Source organism: Histomonas meleagridis (assembly GCF_020186115.1).
Source record: "Histomonas meleagridis strain 2922-C6/04-10x chromosome Unknown contig_14, whole genome shotgun sequence".
Lineage (NCBI taxonomy): Eukaryota > Parabasalia > Tritrichomonadida > Dientamoebidae > Histomonas > Histomonas meleagridis.
This window is the reverse complement of record NW_027150770.1, coordinates 404,957-417,434: the sequence shown is the minus strand read 5'-3', so window position 1 is coordinate 417,434 and position 12,478 is coordinate 404,957. Positions and strand designations below refer to the sequence as shown.

At 30.9% G+C, this 12,478-nt stretch overlaps 5 protein-coding genes across 5 annotated transcripts; 1 reads left to right on the top strand and 4 right to left on the bottom strand.

Moving 5' to 3' along the window:
• Positions 1–3,079: 3,079 nt before the first annotated feature.
• On the bottom strand, positions 3,080–4,798 carry GO595_001454 (uncharacterized protein; the record flags this gene model as incomplete). The annotated part of the gene is made up of 1 exon (XM_067914254.1): positions 3,080–4,798. One exon carries the CDS (start codon positions 4,796–4,798, stop codon positions 3,080–3,082), a length of 1,719 nt encoding a protein of 572 aa, XP_067778446.1.
• Positions 4,799–5,337: 539 nt separating this feature from the next.
• On the bottom strand, positions 5,338–5,781 carry GO595_001453 (uncharacterized protein; the record flags this gene model as incomplete). The annotated part of the gene is made up of 1 exon (XM_067914253.1): positions 5,338–5,781. One exon carries the CDS (start codon positions 5,779–5,781, stop codon positions 5,338–5,340), a length of 444 nt encoding a protein of 147 aa, XP_067778445.1.
• A 98-nt stretch (positions 5,782–5,879) lies between these two features.
• On the bottom strand, positions 5,880–6,623 carry GO595_001452 (inorganic pyrophosphatase; the record flags this gene model as incomplete). Its single annotated transcript, XM_067914252.1, has 1 exon — positions 5,880–6,623. One exon carries the CDS (start codon positions 6,621–6,623, stop codon positions 5,880–5,882), a length of 744 nt encoding a protein of 247 aa, XP_067778444.1.
• A 421-nt stretch (positions 6,624–7,044) lies between these two features.
• On the top strand, positions 7,045–9,624 carry GO595_001451 (uncharacterized protein; the record flags this gene model as incomplete). The annotated part of the gene is made up of 1 exon (XM_067914251.1): positions 7,045–9,624. The coding sequence occupies one exon, from the start codon at positions 7,045–7,047 to the stop codon at positions 9,622–9,624; it is 2,580 nt and encodes an 859-aa protein (XP_067778443.1).
• Positions 9,625–10,306: 682 nt separating this feature from the next.
• GO595_001450 (40S ribosomal protein S21) lies at positions 10,307–10,561 on the bottom strand (the record flags this gene model as incomplete). The annotated part of the gene is made up of 1 exon (XM_067914250.1): positions 10,307–10,561. The coding sequence occupies one exon, from the start codon at positions 10,559–10,561 to the stop codon at positions 10,307–10,309; it is 255 nt and encodes an 84-aa protein (XP_067778442.1).
• Between the last annotated feature and the right edge of the window lie 1,917 nt (positions 10,562–12,478).

The window sequence follows — 12,478 nt, the reverse complement described above, 5'->3', positions numbered from 1 at the left end:
ATTCCCTCATGCCTTTGTTGGTAGGTCGATAATGAAAGATTTAACTGTATCATTTTTTCAATTTACTCCCAATTATTGGGACATGCTTCGTTTTCAATTCCAAAACTATTCTATTGATCTTATTTGGTGTTTCATTATATATTGTTCTGATAATACAACAATATTATCAATGCCAAATTGGGATTTAATCGTTGAATTACTTTCAAATCCTAAAACATTTACAAATAGACAATTTTCCGAAATTGTCACTTTTTTAATTACAGCAACAAAAACATGGGGACCAAATCCATTAGTTTCTGCATCTTTTATAGATTATTGTCTTAATTTAACAATAATATCCGATATTCCAAGTTTTTTATATAATTCAAATTGTTCTCCACAAACTCTTCAAGAAAATATTATATATTTAATGAGTATTAATTGCTCAGTTGTTTCCCCACAAACAGCACGAGTATTATCAACAATTGTTCGAAATGATGAAAAATATCAATCAAAAATATTTGAGTTATCATTATTTATATCATTAATGTTAAATGTTTCTTCAAATTATATAAATCCAATTTTACAAAGAATAAAATTACTTATCGAAAATTCAAATTTTGAACCATTAATTGCTTCACATATTTGTGTAGCAACATCGATATGTAATATACAAAAATATTCTTTTCTTGATATTTTTACAAAACAATTTTCAGGAAATAATATTTTGTTTTCGGCATTTTTTGGAAGTTTTGCTGAATGTGTTGAATGTTTACCAATTGTACAAACGATTCCATTATTACAAGATATATTTAAATCCATTATAAACAGTGGTCCATCAAATGGTATATGTGATTTTGCATCAAAATTACTTGATAAAGTCATTAAAAATCCCGAATGTTTTAATATAGATGACTTACAAGTATTAAATCAATATATTGATATATTATTATCTTCAATTTATCAATTTTGTTTGACGTCAGATAAATCAATTCCTTATATAATATTATTTTCAGCTGCTTCAATTATATCAAAACTTTCTTTTTTATTTTCAACAACGATTAATCCATTGTTTGATTTGAATTGTTTATCCAAAACTTATTTTATTTGTGCAATATGTGCAATTTCTTTAAGTTATTCAACAATTGGTAGTCATTCAATTGCATTTGAATATTCATTTACAGCAAATATAATTTCACAATTATTCGGATTTAAAAATCTTTCAAAATATTTCTCATTAATACCAGAAATTTATGGAATTCCTTCAATGTTTCCACCAGGTTTTATATTACCAAATGAATTTGCTCAAATTATTTTTAATTCTGCAAAAATATCAGAAAAAGATGGACTTTGTTCAGATGAAGACTTCTATCAATTAATTATATATATTTTGGAAATAATACAAGCAAATGATATAATTAAAAAATTTATTTCAAAGTTTTGGTCTATAAAAAAGTCGATAAATATGTCATTAAATTTATTTTCTCGATTTATTACAATTATTATGAAATATAATTGTTTTGAATATTGCAAATCTTATTTTATATATTTAATAAATGAAAATAATAAAACATTTTTAAATCAACTTAAAGAAGTTTTTAAAGAGAATTCAACTTTTAGATATTTATTCTTAACAAAAATTCTTTCAGTTTCTGCTTTTAAAATCCCATTTTCATTTTACATTGCAAGAAAAATTAATCTTGATAGTGTAGAATATGAATATATGATTCCTTCATTAATAAATGTTTTACCTTATAAGACTAATTCTTCAAGTATTCTTCGTGCTGAAGCAATAAAATTTGTTGCTTGTTCTTCTTGTTCACCAAAGCCAATTGTAGAATATTGTAAAAGTGTTTCTTTAAATTTATTACTTCAAAAAAACGAAAAACCTCAATTTCCTAAAATTAACAATAAATCTTATGATACAATTGAATATAATGCTTTTTCTTCTATAGATCATGTTATAAATACAAGTAAAAATGCGGCAGCAAAAGAAATTGAAGCGGCACTTTATTTCTTGGAAAAAGCAATGGAAATAGAAATGATACCAATAAAAAATGAAGATCTTGATAAAATACATAAATCAGTAAAACATTCAAAGGATCCAAGATTAATAAAACCTTATTTAAGATTCCTCAGTTCTCTTGGATTACATGGAATACCTTATGCTGCACAAATATCTTCGTGTGTACAACAGATTCCATTTTATTGAAACTTTTAATCTCAATTATTTGTTAAAAAATTCTTTAATATAAGTGTTTTTTATTATCTAACTTTTATATTCAAATTTTCATGGATTACTGCTCCTTAATTTGCAACTTTAAGGAAGAAGAGGTTTGTAATATTCTGCGAGAAGGTCATTTTCCGCATCGCTGGGTTCTTTTACTTGGTTGGCGATATCGGTTCTGCTATTTCCTGATATTTCTTTTCTAATTTGGATAACGATTTCTGGTGTGAGAGCACTTCTCAAATTTTTTAATGTCACTGCTATAAGGTATTCGTATTGTTTTATTTGATAGTTGGACGAGAAAACATGTCATTTCTTGTTCCGCCACCTAGAAAATTCAAGAATTACTATTGATCGTGTTTTGGAGGTTATCTTATCAAATACAAAATCAGAGGCATTGAAAAGTCAATTGTGATATGTTAGATGAAAATCTGCCAGTAAACAAAATTTTATAATTGAATAGTTTACAATTACAAACCAAAATCATGACCACTTTCAAAGCGATAAAATATGTTCATTCAATAACATTTGAAACCAGCCATATCTCTGCATCACTACTGTGCACCATTATCCATTAAATTCTTTTTGTAACATAATGAAAATGTAATTCTACATGGAACCAACTGCATTTAGAATTCTCCTTACAACTTCATAATCATCAACCACTGCTGCGTTCGAGCTCGATATTTAAAAATGCGCATTTTTACATTTGAAACCATTTCTAATTGTTAATGACAACAAAAAGTAAAAGTAAACTTTAATCCTCTCAATATTGAAAAGGTGATGTTACAACCGTTTGGATTCAACGCACTTTAGAAAAAGCAAATAATTCATACAAAAAGTTAAACTTTTTCAACAATCACTTTGAGATGTTTATGCACTGTTAATTCTTCCTTTCAATGTGTTCAAGTTTTGTAATATGTCGTTATAGCAGCTAATTCCCTGACTAAAGCCGCCTTTAACGGACACCATATCTGTTTGGTATTGCTGCAAGTTCATCTCCTTACACTTCCTCATTTCGGCAACTCTTCGCGATACTTCCATGAAAATTGGATTTAGCTCCGATGATACTTCGTTAAATCTCTTGTTGACTTCGATTTGGATGTTAACGATATCACGAGTGTCTATCTCTCCCGCGTACTTCTGAATCAAATCTTGTGCAATATCATTAGCTTTTCTTTGTAGATTTACAATTTGTGTCCGTAGTCCACTAAGAACATTGAATGCGTCAGACATTGGCTGTATGAGTGACATCGCTTTTCCGTATTGCATTTCGAAGAAGTTATCAGTGTTTGCTGCTTGTTCGATTATACCCACGTAACGTGTGTAATGTTGGATGTCATTAGGTGCATACATTTGAAGGTAATCACCACGTTGTCGAACTATGACTGAGATTGATGAAAGAGTTTCATTTGCTAAATTACGTTTTGCATATAACTCTGCGATTAAGTTTTGTAACTCATTAGCTGTCGCCGCTGGGTAATATTGTAAGCATTCATCAATGTCATGTAATGCACGTGATGCTTCGCTTTGGATGTTGTTGTGGCGCTGGCCGATAGACTGTACAATTGTGTTGGAAAGTGACATGTTCAACGGCGCAATTTGAATGGTCGAGTTGAGGAAGTCAAACTTTGATGGGCAGTCAAACTTGTTGGACGCTGGAATAGCAGCTGGCGTGGCTGGAACAGGCTCTAAATAAATGCCTTTGTTGTCGACTTCAGTTTGATTAAAGATGACTGAAAATGGTGATAATAAAGATTCATACATTAATCTAGTATTAACCTTTTTGCTGACAGGTGGAAGTAAAGACATGGCTGTGCGGCCGTATGAGAGACCATTGCCATACTCACCTTTTGTAAACTTGTTTAATGCCATCTCAACATTAGCGATAAAATCAAAGTAGTTGGAATGCGCTCGTTGACATGGATCACAGTTGTTATAGCATGCAGAAAGTAATTTGGCTAATTTAGCTATTAATAATGAATTTTCAGGTGATTTGATTAGAGCAGTTGCAATTGTTGCATGATTATAAAACGTGTCAATATACACAGAAAGAGCATCAATGTTAGTCCTTGGGACAATTTGAGAAAATTCATCATGATAAAATTGAGACAATATGTTACATAGAGCACGTGAGCCAGTAACATTTGTGATAAATGCTTGGATGGAATCGAGAGTGTTAAGTTTAATTTGACATGCTTCATTTAAGAGGCAAATTATGATGGAATATGCCATGCAAAAGATATCAAAATCAACTGTGCTATGTGAAACTTTAGACCATGTGAATGTGATTCCAGCACCTTGCGTAGAGATGTCAATTCCTTCTGTGAGTGTTTTTACAAGTTTGATATAATCAGCAAACAATTGCCAATTTTCTTTTGGAAGTGCTAGATTCCTCAGTATTTGTTGGCGGATGTTATCTAATCTACTAATGTTTTGTGAGAAATTGTCAGGAAGTGTTAATTGCAATTTCTGAATAAGGTAAGTATATAGAAGACGGCCAACATCAACAGGTGCTGGATCTAGTGGTTTAAATGGAATCATTGGTGGACTTTCGCATGTGAACCTGATCACGTATTTATCAGACTGCATAAACAAAAAATGAAATTCGCTTATTTACATAAACTTATCAAATATTTCACCGGTAACAGAATATTCTGTCAAAAACTGGCAGCCTCCAAATTTGCTAATTGTTTGGATTGGCAAAAATTGGTAAAAGATGAAAATGCCATTAGTGAAATGAGTGTGGAAAAATATGTAAAAAATTATTAAAGATAAAATATTTTAGAGATTTTTATTGTTTTGAGATCTTATGTCGGAATGTGATGCATTAGATCATACGAAATTCTAATATAAATCAATATTCACAGACAACATTTAACAAATAGATTTAGAGTAAATGTGTTTATGAAATTTTATCGCCGATCTACAAATAAGTCACAAAATTTTCCAAAAAATATGATTTTGCATTGAATACTTTACTGAATTTCGTCAGTTTTGTCGCTGGAAAAAAATAAAATTAAATTTAATTAAAAGATATCTTGAATGAAACATGTTTAAATCGTTGAAAATAATTCGGAATAGATGTTTATGATTTTTTTTTTAAATTCGGAAATCGATTTCCTTTTTTCTTATTTCCTTCGTCTTGAAACAAGCGAAAGAACAAATGCTGCTCCAGCTAAGATGGCTGCGCCAACTCCTAATCCAATTGCAACATTTTTTTCCGTTTCACCTTCATGTTCATTTTTAATTTGCTTATAAATTTCCTTAGCAAGGTGTTCGTTTTGTGAGTACCTTACGTTTTTACATAGTTTAATGCATTCGTCATCATTTTTAAGACGGTACAATACCAAAATTATCAAAAATTCTCTTTGTGCCTGTTGATTAGGTGCATCTTCAGGGAAAGATCTAAGCGATTCATATGCTACCTTGACGTTTTCTTTCGATTCTGATCTAGCAAGTGCATCTATCAGTCGCATCATATCAGTCATGTCACCGCTTTCATCCATTGCTGCTTGAGCCTCGTTGATTTCATCAACTGAGGATGGCTTTAAAAAGGGTTTACAACTTCTCATCGAAATTTATTGAAGTGACCAAATAACGAAATTTAAGTTATTAAAAAACTGCCATGTAAAGTATTTAATATGAAAGAAAATATTAAACAAAACTTCAACTAAAGTTCTTCCTCTTCTTCTGACTCACTAATTTCTTCTTCTTCCGGATACGCTTCTTTGTATGCTTTGCGTGCTGCAAGGATTACTGTTTTAGCAACTTCACAGCCAAGAGGCTTGAACGTCCTAACTTCCATCTTTTCAAGTTTCCGATAATCGTTAAAAAATTGGTTGATCATGAGCATCTTAAATGGAGGGAGTTCTGAAATGTCATGGTAAATGTTATATTCAGGATCAGATATAGATACCGCTACTATTTTATCATCTGGTTCGCCACATTTCATCATCGGCATTACACCAATAGGGCGTGCACGAATCAGTGATAGTGGTGGAACGGAAACTTGGCATAAAACTAATATATCTAAAGGAACTGCATTATCAACAATCGTTTCTGGAATAAAACCATAGTTAGCAGGATAAACTACAGAAGAATGGATGATACGGTCAACTTTAAGAAGACCCGTTTCAACATCTAGCTCTGTTTTTACTCTTGAAAATGCAGGAATTTCGATAATTGCATTAACAACATCAGGACAAGCATTACCTATACTAACTGCATGCCATGGGTTGTGCATCATTAATGTTCTTTCTGTTGAAACTTGTGTAATTGGTTTTTTAGCATCAACTGATGAATATATTTGATCTAAGTAATCTTGGTATTCTATTTCAGACTTGGAAACACGGATACCGTCCCGCATGACAAATTCTGTAGTTTGGAATGTTTCTGCAAGAACAATTGTCGACATTTTTTAGGAAGAAAATGTCAAAACCGATAATTTTAAACAAACTTTTTTGACTGAATTTTTTTATGCCAATTTAATTTTTCTTAAAATTCATTAAAAAAAATTATGCCAACATTGTTGCCTAGTCAATTCACCTTTCAATGTTCATTTCGATATAGAATCAGAACTTAAATGCGATTTATACGAGATTAACATTTGGGGCCTGTGTCAAGAAAGTCAAATTTTGAATGTTGAAAAGTATTAAAATCAAAGTATTAAAAAAAAATCTTGGGGTATACACCATAAACAGTGAAAATGATTATTTTGCAAAAAATGTGTTGTAAATGATTTACAAGGTTAAATGATATTCACATTACATTATTATAATGTAATTGATGATTACAAAATAAAAAAAAATTTGTAACGTTTTTTTAACGTACTCTAAATGTCTTTTTCTTCAATCCTTACTGAAAGACTTAAAAATAGAAATTTTATTTCTGTCAGTTTGGACTATGAAGTCCTGCAATTATTTTGCGAAGACATATGTTCTAAGCTTGATGAACTTGATGAAAAAATATTAATTCTTGAAAAAGCACAAACAAGCAAAGAAAACTTTGAAGAAACACAGCACATTACAGCTGAAAAGCAAAGCAACGAATATGAAAGTCGAATATCATCACTTGAAAATAATAACAAAGAACTTACTGAACAACTAAATTCACTCAAACAAGAAATACAAAATATGCTCAAAGATAATAATGAAAAAATAGATGCATCAATTGGGAAATGTATCATTGATACCGGCAATATCACACGAAACCTTATTCAAGAAAGTGCTCCTGAAGTTGCAAACAATGCAATGAAATTGATTCCCAACCTTGATTCTTTAATACGTGATAACATTGAAAAGCAAAAACAGATCGACTCATTGAATTCAACACTCAATGAAATGAAAAATGAAATAAACCAATTAAAACAGCACAAGCAATCAAATGTCTCTTCTTTTTCAACACCACGACAACATTCAAATGAATCATCAATAATTCTTCAACAACCACAACAACCCGAAACCGATGAAATCCCTTCCCAAAACAACGTATCTTTAGAGACAAATCAAGAGACCGAACAAAATAATATTGATTACCCGTCAAATGATTCATCAATAAATATCAACAAATTTAAAGAAGAACTTTCATATATGCAAAGCAACATGGAGCAAGACATTGAGCCCATTCGTGGTGATATTGAATGCCTTCAATCCTTAATACGTGATGTCGAAGATAATCACATTGAAGATATTGCACAACTTAAAGCACGAATTGAAGGACTTGAAAGCGCAGTTCAAAAGCCACTTGACATATCTGCGATTACAAAGAGTAATGGCGATATTGATATTGCACCAATTCTCCAACAACTTCAACATCAGAAGTCACTTATTCAGTCAAACTCAGAACGAATATCGACAATTGAAGAGAAACTCAAGACGAAAATTTCTGAAATACAGCAACAAAACTCGAATATAAACGACAACATATTTGATATACCAAACAAAGAAATGATTCCGGAAAAAAGTCAAACATTTAACACACAGCAAAATTCAAATATAAATTCATTTGACCATAATAAACCAAAACCAAACATACCACCGCATAATAAGCTAAAGATAACGCATATGAATGACCAACGATTCGATTCCCTTAATCAATCTGTGCGTGTGCTCGAGAAAGAGATGAAAGAAGTAAAGAATGCACTGCACTCACTGAATTATGAAATGCCAACGCCACAAGAAACAAATACTAATGACAACAACACAAAAATACAAAATATCGAAACACCAAAAATTCGTTCATTAAATTCTGGTGAAGATGACAATAGTAATAACAATGAATTTACAATTAAAACGCGTTCAGAACCAAACAAAATTGCTAAAGCTAACAACGAAACTATAATAAGCGAACGCCGAAATAATGAAAATTCAACAAATACAAATAACGAAGAAAATCCAAATCAAAATCCAAATGAAATATATTCGCTAACAACTTCAAATAACACTAACGAAGAAATTCATTCCAACGCGCGAAGTAATTCCAAATCCAATCGAACATATTCGCCGAACATCAACACTGAAGAAGTTACGTACAAAGTTTCGCGCAAAGAATTCCACGAAGTTCCGCAGCTCCATAACTACTCCGAGATACGCTCCGAGCTCAATCAGATCTGGTCCAAACTCAAAGAGCTCACCGAACTCGAAAACGAAGACATTAATAATAATAATAATTCATTTAAAGATACAAATGATTTCATACCGAAAACAACAGATTTAACTTCGCACGCAAACACAACAACGCCGAAAGTCATTCACACGATATTCGAGAAGACGATTTTACCAAAAATATCAGCGAAACAACAAACGCAAACACAAAAAAATAATGCAAATTCACAAATCGAAGACATAAAACTGAGTAATACATTCGATAAAGTGGATAAACAAGAAAACCTTTTGTACCAACTAAAAAGAGCTGTCGAGATTCAACAAAGAAACATTTTGCAACTCGATGAAGCAAAAGTCGATAAAAATTCGGCGCAAGCGTTGTTCGAACAATTTAGAATCGCATTGAGTGAGCTAAACTCGAGATTAAACACAATAAAAAAGGCATTGATCGGAAAGGTAAATGCTGCAGATTTGAATACTTACTTCGGTAATTTGATGGGCGAGTTTAACAATGACGAAACTTCGACAGGTACTGAAAATATTCGGTGTTTATGTTGTGGAAGGCCAAGGAGAAATATTAAAGGCGCAATCGATGACCCTTCGATGGTGAATAAAATAGCCGGGCCTGTCTCTACAAGAGTATTAGGTGATGGAGAAGGTCAGGTTTGCTTCGTTTATGGAGAAAGAGGTGATATGTATATTGGTCGATCTGGAAATGGAAAATCGATCTTTAGTAAGGCTCCAAGCGTAAATAGCTCGCCGAAAAGGAAGTCAAGGGAAACGCCAAAAAGTTTGGAGCCTCTTTCGAAATGAATTTGACAGCGGAAAATTTTGTTTAGTAATTTTTAATAAAATATTGAAATTGTTTTGTAAATTTGCCAATCAAAAAAATCGGTAAAAAAATGAAAGAAAATGAAAAACAAAATGATATCAAATCACAATTATTGGAATTGATGAATGAAATAGATGAAAAAGCTAATAAATATTCCGAAGATCAAAAGAAAAAAATACAACAACAATTGATTTTTGAATACAAATTTATTTTGAAAAATAAACTTGAAGATAAAAACACGACTATAGAGCCTTGTGATGAAAAAGAATTCAACGAAATTTATACTACATTCTCTAAAGACAAAGACATCAAAAAGTCAAAAAAAGTTGAAAATCTTCGGCAAATTGCAATGAAACTTGCAAATGTCTCTGGAATAAAGCTCCTCAGTGAAACAATGAAGCACAAAAAAACATTGACACAATGGTTTAAGCTGTATATGGATGATCTAAAAATGTATATTGATTCAATATAATGATACACAACCAGCAAACATAGTAAACCTCAATTGTATAGAGTACATTTCTATAGTTTTTTTTGTTTTTTATGTTGCACATTAAATCAGATCACCAAAATCAGTTTAAGAAATTTTAAAAAATTTTACAGATTTAAATCTCATTGAAATTACTAAAAATATGCAAAAATAATACGAGATAAATTGATATTTTATTGACGATAAACGTTTTCTAAAAGACCTTTCTCTGTTGCAATGCGATTGAGAGCATTGTCAGCTTCTCCAAGGTTACGAAGATAGCCTGAGAAAACAACTGTTTCGAATTCACCTGTTGGGAGACCTTCTTCATTTAACTTGGCGATTCTGAATTGAACAGATGCATGGTCATGTGGCGGGATAAGGCGGTGTGTGGCATCACACTTGCGAGGAATAAGTCTGTCGACAACTTCACCCTTTTCGTTTTGCATTTATAAAAGAGAGACCATAACGGTTAATAACCGCACATGATTTGGTCGGATAAAAAGTGCTAAAATAAATGCCGAAACGATTAATTTTAATACAAAAAAATTGGAATCTTTCAAAGATAAGAAAATTTGTTAAAAAATTAATGTGTCGGAATGATATTTAAAAATAGCAGTTAGTTAGATATGAATTAAACAATGAACAAAATTTATTACATCAATTAGCTAGAATAGTTAATATTTAACACGCTTCACAAGAAAAATAAATCGTGCATAAGATGATATCATCAACCAGAGACCATAATCAACGTAAAATATCGTAAGATTTATTAAGTTGGTTATTGAGTAAATGCAATTCAAATTGTACTAGTAATCATATTCATGTAGATTGTATAAGGGATAATAAGAAAGTGATACAAACATTATTATCCACAACAATTTCTAAAAAAATTGTTCCAATGCATTTATTATTTTTTTTAATAACTTTTTACAATTAACAATTAACAATTCCGATTCAATAAAAAATTATTTTGTTTCATACCAAATATTTTTATTGAATTTATATAAATTTTTTATTTATTACATTGATTTAATTCCCGCTTTAAGTGCTTCAGATTTTCTCAAAATCACCAAAATTACCACGCCAAATGATACATAATACAAAACAAGCATTGCTCCGCTTATCGTAAATTCATTATTTTTCATGTTTGGAAACATCTCTTTCAAAGTTGTTTCTGTTGCCTTATCATAAAACCCCTTTTTAATATTGTTTATCACTGTTTCAAGTTTTTGTGGCTCTTTTAATTCATCCACCAAATGAAACGAATTTTTGCTTTTATCGGCAATAAATATCGACGGCAATGTCAAATTCGCGTTTGGATAATATGTCTTAAATTTGTTTATGTGGATTTTGCCAAACAAAATGTATTTAGTGTTAATTCCAACTAAACTTCGAAAATCAACAAGTTGCGAATAATTGGAATAAACAAAGAAGACAAAGTGTCGTGGAGTGGTAATACCGTCCCTTAGTTTCCAATCGCCCATTTGAACTTTGCTTATGTCATTCGTAAATTTTGCCATTGAATCAATGTCAAAATTACCATTGTATTCGACAAAAACTTTTTCAAAAATGTAATATCGAAAGGATTTTGTTGACGTTGAGTTATTGCCAATATAAAATGGTACTTTTGTATTGGATTTATCTTTGATTTGATCAACTTGGGAACATCGATATTCATCAGTGCTTCCACCCTGATAAAGGAAAAATGGATATTCTTTCTTAAAATCGATGGGAAATCGTGAACATTTGACAGCCATATTAATTTTCTTAAGTTTTTCAGCTTCCTCAATAAAAGATTCTAAATTCCTTTCAGGATCAATTTCTGTTGCTTTTCCTCTAATGACTTTAACAAAAGTTGGGAAGCCAGATAATCTGAAAATTTCATCGCATGATGACATAAACTGAGCACAGTTAATTTCGCCCACTGTGATGTTTTGGTCTTTTTCATATTTGCTCATAAATTGAATCCATTCAGGATGAATTTGTTTACAATGACTGCAATAAGGTGAATACATTAATAAAAAAGCTGGCACATCGTAACTACTGTAAATAATATTTTTAAAGGTTTTATCTGTTAATATTTCTCTTAGAGAAATTAATAAGATAATCATCAAAGAGAGCGACTCTTGTTTGCTCCAGTTGAAGCCGATAAGAAGCGGTTATCAGAACGTTATTACTGAATTAACATGGAAGTTTTAATACCGAATAAATAAAAAAAATAAATTAAATAATTATTATATAATATTTATCTAAATATATTTAGATAAAAGCCGAGAAATAATGTATTACTCACCAAATTCCAAAAATTTTCAAAAAATCGAAATCACTAAAAACATCAAATTTAATCTGTTTTAAATGAGACT